This window comes from Sceloporus occidentalis, unplaced genomic scaffold (assembly GCF_023333645.1).
Source record: "Sceloporus occidentalis isolate IW3139 unplaced genomic scaffold, rSceOcc1.0.p SCAF_5, whole genome shotgun sequence".
NCBI classification, from domain to species: domain Eukaryota; kingdom Metazoa; phylum Chordata; class Lepidosauria; order Squamata; family Phrynosomatidae; genus Sceloporus; species Sceloporus occidentalis.
This window is the reverse complement of record NW_028316985.1, coordinates 84,210,078-84,224,571: the sequence shown is the minus strand read 5'-3', so window position 1 is coordinate 84,224,571 and position 14,494 is coordinate 84,210,078. Positions and strand designations below refer to the sequence as shown.

The window sequence follows — 14,494 nt, the reverse complement described above, 5'->3', positions numbered from 1 at the left end:
TTGTTGATGTTCATTTCACTCCTCCTCCTTCTAAGTCTAAACCTGCTCTTTGAATGATGTTTTCTGTCTACAACGAGTGTTCTCCCTTGCCAGGCGGGAACTATTCTGTTCTAACAGCAGTCTCTTGTCCGGAGTACAGATTTTTCATTGGAACTATCAAATGTAGTGGGATTCCCATGTCTTTATATGATGGATATAGCTATGATATGTGAACCGCTTTGATCTGGAGGAAAGGCAGTATACAAATAAAAAGTTTATTATTATTTATTTATATAAGATTTCTTGTTAACCACCCTTAATAATTTGTTATCAACAATCAACTTGGCCACCTTACTATTCACCCCAAAAACAGACCATTCATAAACAAAATGATTTTCTAGGAGGCAGGGTTGAGAAGAGACATTTGTATTCAATAATGATTTCACTGAAATAAGTGCTTTTCCAATAATAAATTACAGTGTTACAAGTAATGAGATGGAGAAGTATGTAGATGACACCAAGTTATTCTGGATGAGGAAGTTCAAAATTATCTCTGTGAACTTGGTGAATGGGCAAGAAATCTGCAAATGTTTTTGAAAGTATCCAGCTGCTCTCACCAGACTGTCATAAGCTTTTTCAAGCAATACTTGTGAGGCTCTCCAGTAATTACAAAGCTCTCAAATAATTAGGACTATAGGCAGTATAACTACGGTTGTAAAATAATAAACCAGGAGCATGACAGAACAGTAAAGTAAAATAAAACAAAACAGTAGTTTGTCCAACTACAAAGCATTGTTTGAAATGGGAGGTAGACTAATTCAATAAATTGAACTATCTGACTATGGAAGTTTAATGTCATCTTTCCTCTCTCCTGTTTGAAAGTACAAAGTGATGCACACTCGGGCAAAACAAAATTAATTTCTCATATATACTGGCTCTTCAATGGCTGTGACTGATGAGGAAAAGGATCTTGTGAACATGTCAAATGACAGTGTTAACGTTGTGGGTGAAAATACTGTGTAGACTGGCTGTGAGATCACCAAGCAAAAGATTCAAAATAAAACTGCAAAATTATAACACCTTTATGCACAACAATGATGCAACCAACCTTGAATAAGGATATCATTCTGTTCACCACACCTCAAAAGGGAAAAAAGGGATGGGAAAGCTGGAAAGGGTGAAGAAAGAATATGCAGAATAAGTTCTAGCTCCTTTACAAGGCAAGGTTTAGGTCTATTTAGTTTAGGGGGGAAAAGATAATAGGGACCAACAGACAACAGCTGTACAGAATGCATGGCACAGAGAACACAGACATAGTTTTCTCCTTTTATAGTAGTAGAACTTAGAGAAATCCAATGAAGTTAAATAATGAGAGATTATTTCACAGTGTATTGATAAACAAAAGAATTTGCTGCCACAAGACATGACAATGATTGCCAGCTTAGACAACTTTCAAAGGGATTAGACAATTCACAAAGCATAAGGCTATCAATGGCTATTAGAACTGATGGGTTTGTAGACACTGTCTTCAGGATCAGAAGCTGAATTTCAGTTACCAGGGAATGGCAAGAGGACTGGTGACCTAATGACCCATTTTGTTGGTTTGCCAGAGGCAACTGCTGGGCCAGAACACTGTGCCACGCTTCTGAATATCTATGAAACTGCTAGTTTTTTTCCATGTTCCTAGAATTCAGGGGTAAAAACGCACTGATACTCATTGTAACCCTCTACAATCAAAACAGGAGATGAGGCAGTGATGACTTAACTAAAAAAATGGTCAGGATTAAAATAATGGACTTAAAACTCAACCTAGATAGGTTAAATGACAATTTGGAAGGAGGGAACTCGCCAGCTGTACTGATTAGAGAAACTCATACAACATAAAATTATAATATTCTCTTAAGAATTTTTAGATGCCATTGCATGCTTCTGGAGCAAATGCAAGTACAGTAATTAAGACTGGTCTGTCCCAACCAAGAAGAAGGTGGTCAACGTCTAGAAAATGCTGTTAATATTTGTTATGGCTTCCTTGATGTATGCTAATGAATCCAGAGCATTTTCAAAATCACTGCCAAACATCTGAAGGGGGAAATGCTAATGTTGAATAGTCACCGAATAAATACTAGGGCTACTTTGTTTTTGAGGTAACATAGTAATTTGAGTGCTGGACTGTGACTCTGGAGACCAGGATTCAATTCCCAGCTCAGCCATGAAACCCACTGCGTGACCTTCGGCAACTCACATGCTCTCAGCCTCAGGGGAAGGCAATGGTAAACCTACTCTGAATTAATTTTACAAAGAAAACCCCATGATAAGCTGGCCTTAGGGTCGCCGTAAATCGGAAACGACTTGAAGGCACACAACAACATCCATAGTCTGCTAACTACCAATCTCTGTGTTAATGTGCCTTCAAGTCACCTGCTGACTCATGGCAATCCCATTAATTTCTTGGGGTTTGCTTAGGCAATAAATACTCAGAGGTGGTTTTGTCAGTTCCTTCCCTTGAAATATGGCCTACAGTACTACCAATTCCATTCTGAATAGCAAAGCTCTTAAGCAGATAACCTCCATGCAGAATCTAGAATCTTGGGGCAGGGATGCAGGAAGATTATTTGATGCCACTATCTACAGCACCCCCATAAAAAGACAGGGGTTCATCCAACAATACAGCTCTACTTCCTCCCGACATGCCAACATACGTAGTGAGGTCAAGATTTCTACCCATATGGACATTTAGAGATACAAATTTTCAAATATGTGCTCCTGTCACAGCTGGCTATAAAGGCCCAGTAATATAAGTACTGTAGTTACTACAGCCTGCAAGATAATCCAACCAGTCCCAGAGTGATGTCGCCTTAGAATGTAATAAATGTGGAGCCCCAATCAGGAGAAGAAAGCTGTATTTCTCCTTTCAAACTAGGGATGTTTCTTACTCTGAATCTGATAGAGCAAAAGCAATTTTTAATACTGTGTATAAGTCAGCCTCTAGCACTTCATTGGGCTCACAAGAAGAATGGAAAACCTAATTAATTACAATTAGTCCCAAGTGTGTGCTAAAGGTCATTTCCAGGTTTGAAATCACTGAAGAATACTGAGCAAAATTATCTAAGAAAATTGTTAGCTATGCATTTTGTCTATACAGTAGCCCCTCCCAATTTGTGGGGGATCCGTTCCAGACATCCCGCCCAACAAAAACGGCAACTCAGAAATATTAGAGTCCTATTGAAAATAATGGCACATGTGCCTAAGGCGTGAGCAGGTGTGCGCCACCATTTTATCCCTCCCCACTTGTTCCTCCTGCGAAGAGTGAGACCGTGGACTGTTCTGGAGAGTCACAATCCAGCACTCAAACCACTACACCATGCTGGTGTAACCCATTTCTTGTAAATGAGCTACAAGAAGTATTCAATTCATTTGTTTCTTCCTTTTTCATGTGTACGACGACAAGCATCTGTTTTGAGGTTTAAACCTAAGCACATGTTCTCATGACACCTGAAGTTGGAACTGTGGTTTCTTTTACAATGCGGTGGGAAACTACAGTACATGGCCTCGCATTTTCTTGGCCTTCAGTTCTGGCCAGCATAGCCACTAGTGAGGAAATATGAGAGCAAGTGAATATCTGGAATGCCCTATTCTGGTTCAAAATACAGTTTGCTCTCACTTGTCTAAAGATAAATAAGTCACCATTTTGAGTTAGTATTATGGGGAACCATAACAATAATTTAAAAGCAGAATCAAAAGACATTTTTATCTATTTTTTATCTGTTTGCAGCCACGAAAGAAAGGAAAAAGGAAATCGTGCAGCCCATCATAGTTCACTTACATAGTGGGAAACCATAGATCCCTATTACATCTGTGCTGAATCAACAAACCAAACATGAAACCTGTAGCAGCATGAACTCTTGGCCAGCACGGCAATCAAAATACTTCTGTGTATCATGGCACTAACATCTGTATCATGGAACATAATTCAGAGAGCCAAAGAGCTCATTCCACATGCCTAACTGGACTTCTGACTTTCTGGAACATGCAGAAGTATTAACTGCTGCTTTGAAAGCAAACGGATTACTTTTGGCAAAAGAAAACATACATCTTATCTTTTTTAAAAGGATGTGGGAAAAATATTTGCAGCATTCTTCTCTGATCAAGAATAGAATCATTTCTATTATTAGCCCTGTATTTAGAGAAAAACAGCAAGTCTCTGTTCTCCTTACTTGCCTTAGGCTTAGCTGCAGCAGCATGTTCAGCCTATTTATATATTTGGTGCCATTTGTAACCATATGGCTTGAACCTGTGTCTACACCTTGTGACATCCACATCTCTACCCCTTCTTACCCGCAAACCAGAAATTGCCAGTTCACAGTGAGTTTTTCTCTTCAATTCCTTGCCCTCACAGATACTGGACTCCACATTCTCACTATCAGCCCTCCATTGCCCTCTCACCAGAAGGCCTTTCCTCAACACCCATATAACAGAAGAAGTGACAAGAGGTGAGTAAAAATGAGTGGTGAGTGGAGTCAAGTTGAGTGAGAGGTGTGGAGTATCAGTTAAATTAGGCTTGCAAGAGAGACTAAAGAAAGTTGAAGGAGTTAGTGACATCAGAGAAGAAGAAATGTCATAGGCTGCTGATCGGGACAACTGTTAAAGGGGGGGTTCCATTATGTTTTCAGTTTTTCAATTATGTCAATCTTTCACACATTATTGCTGCATCTTGCTCTTTATTTATCAAATTCATTATTCTGGATCTTATATTCCCCACATAAGCGCATGCACTGATTTACCAACATGCTGGTCTGGACTGGTTTTATGAATAACATTTCACTCCAGGTAGCTGTAAGTTAAGCTTATGGGGAGGAGGGATCCTACTACTCAGTGCATCTCAGTAAGGACTAGGAGCAGTTTACCTTGATAAAGGTGAAAGAGAGTTTGTACTTAGTGGGCCAGCAGGGTGATCTACCCAAAGGCCAGCAAATTATATGAGACCTCTGGAACATCTTAAGCTCCTGCCCTGATTCCCAGGACAACAGCATTCTGGAAAAATCATGAGTGAGTAAGCCACATCTCTGATCACTCCTAATTCTACTTTTTATACTGTGAAGTTAATGTTATGTATCTATATAGTTCAGTATGGCCATGGAATATCATTTTTCAGCTCTCTCCTCCCCCATTTCAACCTTCATATCCAATGCATAACATGTTTTCTGACAACATTCCTAGCTTCCTTAGAGACTTCAGCATTCCTGCTGATAACCACAACAGTCCTCTCCTTACCTTTTTTGGCTCGTGCCTAGATTTTCTGCTACCCTCAAAGTTTTGGCAATTCTTTAAAATATGTACCTGTCTTTATGAAGCCAGATCAACTGCTATGTAGTCTAGTATTCTCTACTCTGACTGGAAGCAGTTTCCTAGGGGCTTCCTCATTACCTACTCCCTTATCCTTTGAATGGAACATACCAATGACGGAACCTGGAACCCTCTATTTGCAGAGCATGTACTCTACCACTAAGACACAAACTCCCTTGTGTCGTCTTCTCAAACATTACTCTGCTTGTACATCTCTGCTACAAGATTCTCCCTCTGAACTCCACCTTCACAGATTATGTGAACTTCAGTCCAAAGTATAAAGAAGGTAGTAGACTAGGAAAGATGAACTGAAGTTTTCTCCTCAGCCTTGCTTTCCCCCATAAAACCCTGGTTAAATCCTGTACTTTTCACTATAGCACAAGTGTCAACAATATGTAGTTACAGTTGTTCCTCCATATTTGCTAGGGTTAGGGGAACAAGACCCCCGTGAATATGGAAAAACCGCAAATAACAAAAACACCATGTTTTTACCTGAAGGACACCTCTCCAGGAATCTCTAGATCCTCCAGTGCAACTCTGTGGTCAATGTCCAACATACACTGACCACAGAATGGCAATGGATTAGCTACAAATGGTCTTTCAGTGCAACTTTTAGTTAAAGTTGACCACAGAGTTGCACTGGAGGACCTAGACAGTCCTAGAGAGAACATATTAATGCAATCTGTGAATAATCAAATCCGCAAATATGGAGAGATGACTGTATATCTGTCCCTCACCATCCATTTGCAGTGTTGAATTGTAATAGCCAGCATATTTTTCAATTCCCAACCCCACTATCTACTGACAATTCAATACAAGAAAAGGAAAATTAGAACAACGTTAAATGGCTCATAGGATCGCAAGAGAATGATTAAAGGAACTCATCTTTTCTGCATGCTCTTTCACTTATCTTCTAATTCCTCATTCCTATCTATAATCAGGCTCAAAGCACATGAAACGTCAATTGCTCATATTCTTTGCTCCTTATCACTAAGTCCCTCTCTTCCTCATTCCCCCACTGCTATTTTAGATTCTGAGCAGTGAGACTGAGATCTGTCTTTATTGTCTTATTCATTTTTAAAGCACCACTGTGCACTACTTCTAAAGAATAATGATAATGGGCCAACAGTATGTGGATACCATTGTTGCTACATGCCTTCAAGTTGTGTCCAAGTTATGCCAACCCTAAGGTGGATACCACAGAAAACCACAAAATCAATCTAGTCACTGCCAAAAAGCCTTACAAATTGATATCCTATGGCATGAAAAGCAGTGAAGTCTCGTGGCACTTTGATTACTGACAGATTTGTTAGGACATAACGAAAGCGGTCTCAAGTCCACAAAGACTTATGGCATAATAAATATGCTAGTCTTTAAAACATGGCTTTGTTTTGGCGGCAGCTGATTATCATAGCTACAGCTCTGAAAATAATTATCATCAGCAATATGTTGTTATTCTACTCAATGTACTCAGAGCAGTATTCAACATACAGTAATAATCAAACTATAACTTAATCAACAAAACATTCAAATATAGCTAACCATTTCTAAATGCAATTGGGTAAGATAGAGGTTGAAAAATTCCAGAAGATACAAGGCTCAAGTATATAACTGTCATGAGAAAACACTAGGATAAGGACATAGAAATCATCAATCAAGGAAGATCAAGGTAGAAAGTACAAGGTAATGATGTACAAGATTTTGATGCTTTTGTTCAGTAAGGTTTGAAACATGCACTTGGGCTCCAATGTCCACAATGGGCTCCAATGCATAATCTGTGTAGAAATCATCTGCATAATCACATATGCAAAAATCTTTGCAGAAAGTAGTAGGTTAGCTTACACCAAGTAGGTAAAAGAGCAGAAGTAGAAACCAGGAGCTGATGTATGCTTTTAAATCAGGAGTATAAATTTTGATATTGTATTAAACCAAAAAACAAACAGAAACGGAAACAGGGCTGACCCAATACAGTCAAATAAATCAGGCAAAATTTTGGGTACCTAAATTCATGGGGTATTTGGCTCATCTTCCCACCATTTTTAAAGGTGCCGATAGGCAATTTAACAGTTAGTCAGCTGAATCATACACCCTTGCATACTGGAGAACAAGATTACGAACCTTCTGGTTTCTAGCAGCTGTTTAATGCATTGTCATAGTTGTAGATGGGAGGAAACAAAAGTAGACACTCATTAAAAATTAAGTTGAGAATAGGATTTCAATGCACAGCACAAGACAAGACTGCACAGCAAAACCAAAAGTTTGAATACACCCCACTGCCACTGCCTCAAAACCCTGACTCAGGTCAGCCTTAGAGCAAGCCAGAATGAGAACAACAGAGGGACAGTAATAGCAACAGTAAAAGACCACATTAGAAGAGATGTACTAAAGTCACCACAATCGAGAGCTATGGCAAGGGCAAGGGTAGAGCACTCTAGAATAAGAACAAGAAGAGCAGCTGAATTAGAGTACAGAGAACTGACTTTCAACATATTATGTCATATTTGGAAACCAAATAATAATAAAGGAGAAATGTTGGAAGTCAATGATAATGCTAATATTTCGTGCCTTGTTGTTGTTGTGCACCTTCAAGTTGTTTCCAAGTTATGGCAATCCTATCACTGGGTTTTTTTGTCAAGTTTCTTCATAGGGGGCTTGCCACTGCCATCTTCTGAGGCTGAGAGAGTATGACTATTTCATGCTTTAGTTCAGACAAGAGTAAACAGAGATGGGCATCCTGTTGATGCATTATAAAAATGTAACTACAGTGACAGCACAAAAGAAAAGGCTGAGGATACAGCACCAAGGAGGACATAAGGTATAGGAAAACTGGAGACTGGTATCATATGCCTTTCCTAGCTATCATTGAGTGGTCCAGGAGAAGTGCAACTATTGGCACAGAGTCTCTTCTACAATGTCAGAAATGCAGTGATGCAGAGGGTTTGGTCTGAAACCTTCAGTATGCTCATCCTCAAATAATAATACAACAAGCTGGGAGAGATGTTTATAAAATGTCTCCAAAGCACACTTTTGAACACAAAAAGTAAAAATGGAAAAAATAGGTTTTGAGATATAGTAGCAGAGGTTGTAAAAATTAATCAAATTGCCTATCAGAAAGAAAGAAGTGTGAGACCAAGGAATTGTTCTACAAGAAAATGGTGAAGTGAAGGAATAGGTCAAGGAAAAGGGGGAGGGACAGACAATAATAATAATAATAAGATTTATTTATATGCCGCCCAATCATCTGACACATGAGAAATGAGCATAGGGTATGGATGGAAAAGTAGTTTGTCAGTATAGATTTCTCTGCAGAAATATCCATTTTGTACCTACTGAGAATGGTAACAGGGTGAAGTAAACATTGCTTCAGAGAGTTACGCATTTCTAAAGCTTATAATGCATTTGAACAAAGAAAAATGTGTACAAAATCATGTGCACATTTGAAAATGAAAACTAACCTGATTTATTCAATGGGGGAAAATGTTCATTATAAAAGCTTCTGCATTTAAAAAAAAGGTGTATAATTTCAATAGAGAGAGAGAAATGCTTCCTTCATGTTCCATTTCCACATCTATCTAAAACAATCTCTGTATTGTGAAGAGATGGATTAGGAACAAATTATTCCCTGGGACATCATTTAAAAGAAGAATACTACTAAACATCATAAAGCAAGTCCCTTTTATTGCAGCAATTTTACAAGCGCTAAAGGTGTCACATCTGTAACCAACATATTCTTCGATATGTTAACCCTTTTTCTCTTTACTGCTGTAGAAATTTGCAGTGAGAAGTACTATTAGCAATGCAGCAACCTCTTATGACATTGCACGCATTGCTAGCAAACAGAGCAAGTTAGAACACCATCAAGTTTCTATATGACAGCAGTGGTTTTCGGTAGGTCCTTAATTGAGCAATGTTCTTATAATCCGATTGCAATTCCCAATCTTATGCGACTTTCTGGGTAATGTAGTGGCATCTACATATTTATTCATGAGTCCTACGATTAAGGATGTTATGATTCCTACCATTCTCAACTATATTATATATAGAAGCAGATATTCAAAAAGGAATTGATTGTTTCAAGTCCTGGAAAATGTGCATTAAGAGGAAACCGATGACTTCAAATTCATCGCCTCTTGCGAGGTTTCATCTCTTTTCCAGATCCTTTTTCTATTTACCTCAGGAACAATAGAACCCTTTCAGCCAGAAAGAGCCATTCCTCTTTCCCATGCCGCCTCATCCGGGATCAGGAAACCACTTCCTAAAGTCCATTTCCTCTTCCATGCCGCAGACCTGAGACAACTTTCGACAGCAGCCCCTTTGGTCTTTCGCAACATCCTGCAGCCACCTCCCTTGTATTTCAGGCAACCCTCGGATTTGACACTTGCATCAGAATGCGTGTTCCCAAGCCATCCACTGACCGGATCTTGCATAGCAACAAGACTGAACAAGATGAACTAAGGGCTACAACGCACCGCAGAAATAATGCAGTTTCAGACTGCTTTAACTGCCCTGGTTCAATGCTAGGGAATTCTGGGGACTGTAGTTTTGTGAGGCATTGAGCCTTCTCTGACGGAGAGCCCTGCTGCCACAATAAACGACAGTTCCCAGGATTTCCTAGCATTGAACCAAGGCAGTTAAAGTGGTCTCAAACTGGATTATTTCTGCAATGTGCTTAACACTTACGACAAAGATTAAATATTTCCAGTTTAACCAGATGCCCTTCATTGCTAAGGAGATCTGGTTCCATGCAAAGCAATGATAACCATTGCTTGAAGAACTTGCACTGCTGATTTTTTTATTTTTAATTCAACTGCACATAGCCAGGTATTAAGAAAGGTAAAAATGTCCTCCTTGCAAGAAGAAGAAGCTTCGATGGGAGATCTGGATGGATACAGTTTGAGCCCACATATTAAGGAATGTAAAAACGCTGTCCCTTCCAGAACAGGAAGCTTTGAAGAGAGATCTGAAGAAATGCAGTGTGAGACCACATCTGTGGCTATAAAGCCAAGTGGGCAAACAAATGGCTTCAAGTGTAATGGAAGGAGAAGCAGAATGAGAATGTAATGAGATAATCAAATGAGAGAGAGATGGGGGGAAAGGGGGGGAGGATGCTGGCAAGAGCATTACATACAATAATATTAATAATAATAATAATAATAATAATAGCAGACTGAGGTTTTGCAGTAAAGGAGAGCTAAAAGGCAGCCATTATATCCCAACTGCAGGCAGAGGGATAATAACTGAATTTCACAGCCATCCTCTCTACCTGGGCTAGGATTGTCACAGAAAGAGAGGGAAGGAAGGAAGAGAGGGAGGGAGGGAGGAAGAAAGGAAAGGAGAAAGGGAGGGGGGAGGTAGGAAGGAAGAAAGGGAGAAAGAAAGAAAGGGAGGGAGAAAAGAAGGGAGAAAGGATGGAGGGAGGGAGGGAGGGAGGGAGGATGATGGGAGGAAAAGATAGAGGAAGGGAGGGAAGGAAGGGAGGGGGAAAGGAAGGAGGAAGGAAGGAAGGGAATGAAGATAGGAAAAAGGGAGGGAGGGAGAAAGGAGGGAGGGAGTGAGGAAGAAAGGAAAGGAGGGAGGGAGAAAAGAAGAAAGGAAGGAAAGACCCTCCCTGGAGCCTGGACGGAGGGACCCCGAACCCTGAAAGCCCCAGGCTTTGTACTGCTTTTTGATTATGACTTTGGACCCCTGGGAAAAGGATGGGAGAGGCGAGCAAACAATAGCCAATGCCCATAATAGCCTTCGATGTGCACATCCACATCCAGAGAGAGACAGAAAGCTGGGAGGCGCAGGCCATTGGAGTGAGGGAAGGGGTGGCTGGGAAAGGAGGATGCAGCCCTTCCTCCTTCCTCCCAGCTCCCTCCAGGGGCAGAAAGAGGGAGGGGGAGAGGAGGAGGAGGAGGAAGGGCCTGGGAGGAGGCTCTGAGTCTGAGGGAAGCCCCTGCCTTGCCCCTTCCCTCCCTTCCCTCCAAGGGAGGCTGCCATACCATGAAGTCGGAGGCGAAGTTGTCCTCCCCGTTGTGGCCGGCGTCCTTCATGGCCCTGACGCGCTGGATGAAGCTCCTCAGGATCTCCTCCTGCTCCATCCTCAGCCCTTCTCCTTCTCCTCCTCCTCCTCGCCTCCAGACCCAGCCTCTCCACCGGCTCCTCTCAGCAGAGCCTCCGCTTCATCCCTTCCTTCCTCCGAGTCAGCTCCCTCTCGCCCTTTTCCCCCCCTCTCCTTCTGCGCAGCCGCACTAGCCTCCGCTCCCTCCCTCCCCCCTCCCTTCAACGTGTTGATCTGCCACGCCCGAGCGTCCGGCTCCGTGATTGGCTCCCTTGCTTCCCAAACCTTCTGTGATTGGCTCAGCCGCTCTGCTCTAGTCCCGCCCTCCCGCTTCTCTGGAGACTAGAGAGACTTCCTCTTCCCACCCCTAAATTGTTCCCCGGTGGACGGGTCCTTTCTATCCTTGTTGGTTGTGGGATGTACCAATGCGGTGTGATAAAGGGGGGGAACGGAGGGGAAGGTTGCTTGCATAGTGCATTGAGCCCTTGTTATCCACTGGGGTTTGGTTATTATTTATTTTTTATTTATGTATTATTTTATTTATTTATTTATTTAATATTTTAATCTATCTATAAATAAATAAATATAATTAAAATTGTATATAAATTACAACATATATATATATATACACACACACATTTTAAAATATAAAAATATAATAAATAAAATTATATATATATATATATATATATATATATATATTATTTAGTTAATAAAATCCGTGGATGTTCAATTAAATGTAATTTTATTTATTTTTATATTTTTTATATTTTAAAATGTGTGTGTGTGTGTGTGTATATATATATATATATGTGTTATAATTTATATACAAATTTATTTATTTATTTATTTATTTATTTGGTTATTATTTATTCCGCAGGGGATAACAAAATCTATGGATGTTCAAGTCCCATTAAATATAATTTTATTTATTATATTTTTATATTTAAAAATTATTTAATTTATATTTATATTTATATTTATATATATATATATATATAGTATATACAATTTATATTTTATTTATTTATTTGTTATTTGGTTATTATTTATTCCACAGGGAATAACAAAATCTGTGGATGTCCAAGTCCCATTAAATATAATTTTATTTATTTATTTATATTTTTATATTTTAAATTTTATATTATATATATATATATATATGTATACACACACACACACACACATACATATATTTATATAATTTATAATATATATAAAATTTATATTTTATTTATTTATTATTTGGTTATTATTTATTCCACAGGGGATAACAAAATCTGTGTATGCTCAAGTTCCATTAAATATAATGGCGTAGCAAAATGGTGTCCTCTCTATAAAATGGCAAAAAATCAAGGTTTGCTATTCGGAATTGATATATATATATATATATATATATATATATATCCAAGCTGTGGATGCTTGAATCAGTGAATAAAAAAAAAAAAACATGGATAAGGAGGGCCGACAGTAAAAAGTAAAAGCATTGGAGCAGGACTCTGAGGTGCAGGGTTCAAATCCTGGCTCAGCCATGGAACCCACATGAGGAAGTCACACTCTCTCAGCCTCACTTGATAATAATACTGTAATAATAAATAAAACTTTATTTATACCCCGCCCCTCTGTCAAAGACAATTGAGGTGGCTTACAGTTAAAACATTAATACAAAATCCCAATATTATCCTAGTTTCCCTCCCTCCCCTAACAATTAAACAATTGAACATGAAAATAATCCAATTAAAATGAGCAAGTGACGGGTACAGAGTATTCGATGAGGTAGTCGTATTCGGTGTGTGGCCGGGTTTGCTATTCAGGGAAGGCCTGCCGGAAGAGATCCATCTTGACAGCCCTTTTTAAAGCTGTCTAAGCTGGCAATATGACGGATCTCCTCTGGCAGGACATTCAGTAATCCAGGAGCGGTTGAGGAAAAGGTCCTCTGGGTGGTTGCTGTCAATCTGGTCTTTATAGGTTGCAATACATTCCTCCCAGAGGACCTGAGTGTGCAAGGTGGATTTGTAAATCGAAAATGACTAGAAGGCACATAACAACAAGGGGAAGGGAGGGGGAACCTCCTGAGGATCCCTGTTATTGTGTGCTTTCAAGTCATTTTTTACTTAATGGCAACCCTATTAGACCCTAGTGGCGCAATGATTAAATGCCTGTACAGCAACCGCTCACTCACAAACCACAAGGTTGTGAGTTCAATACCAACCAGGAGCTCTGGGTCAACTCAGCCTGGCAACCTTCCGAGGTCTCTAAAATGAGTACCCAGCTTGTTGGGGGCCATTAGTTTATATTTTGTAAACCGCTTAAGTGCACTGACAAGCAGTATAGAAATGTACTTGCTACTGCTATTGCTATTATACGGTTTTCTTGACAAGGTTCTTCAGAGGAGGCTGGCCATTGCCATCTTCTGAGGTTGAGAAAGTGTGACTTGGCCAAGGTCACCCAGTGGGTTTCATGGCTCAGACGGGATGTGAACCCTGGTCTCCAGAGTCATAGTCCAACCCCATGATATAGGGACTTGCCAGGATTTTGGGAAGGGGGGGGCTTGAGTGCGGCAGAGCGCGCACGCCATGGGCACACATGCCATTGATTGTACTCTAGCGCAGCTTTGGAAGGCGGGTCCAGACGCCACGGACCCCCCCCCTTGGCTACGTCAGTGCATGATAGGGGTGCCCTATGGTTGCCATAAAATAGAAATGACTTGAAGGCACACAACACGGTGACCCTTTCATGCAGTTTTCTTGGCAAGGTGGTTAGGAGTTGGGTTTGCCATTGCCTTCCCCTGAGGCTGAGAGAGTGTGACTTGCCCAAGGCCACCCAGTGGGTTAATATGGCCAAGCTGGGATTCGAACCCTGCTCTCCACAGTCATAGTCCAACATCCAAAGCACTAGGCCTAAGGTTTATCTAAAGAGAGAAGGGTATGAGATGAGTCTCTGTCTTTTGGCATTAGAGGCAGCCTTCAGCGGAGACCACTAGGCAAGCCGATCTAATGTATGGAGAGCTATTTTAAAATCTTATTTCCCATCCTTTCTTACCATGTGGGCTCAAAGTTAAATCCCATTGATTTTCATGGGACTTGCCCACCCCCACAGCAGCTGCTTTTAAATTGTAGGCATGATGGG

The 14,494-nt window shown here is 40.3% G+C and overlaps 1 protein-coding gene across 2 annotated transcripts in view; it reads right to left on the bottom strand.

Annotated features, from left to right (window-relative positions):
* Positions 1 to 11,528, bottom strand: part of PTPN12 (protein tyrosine phosphatase non-receptor type 12) — a 76,589-nt gene extending 65,061 nt beyond the window's left edge. For both annotated transcript variants that reach the window (XM_089524606.1, XM_089524607.1), the window contains exon 1: positions 11,307 to 11,528. In XM_089524606.1, the coding sequence (XP_089380732.1) occupies positions 11,307 to 11,405 (99 nt within the window). In that variant the 5' untranslated portion in view covers positions 11,406 to 11,528. The remainder of the gene's footprint in view (positions 1 to 11,306) is intronic.
* Positions 11,529 to 14,494: the final 2,966 nt, after the last annotated feature.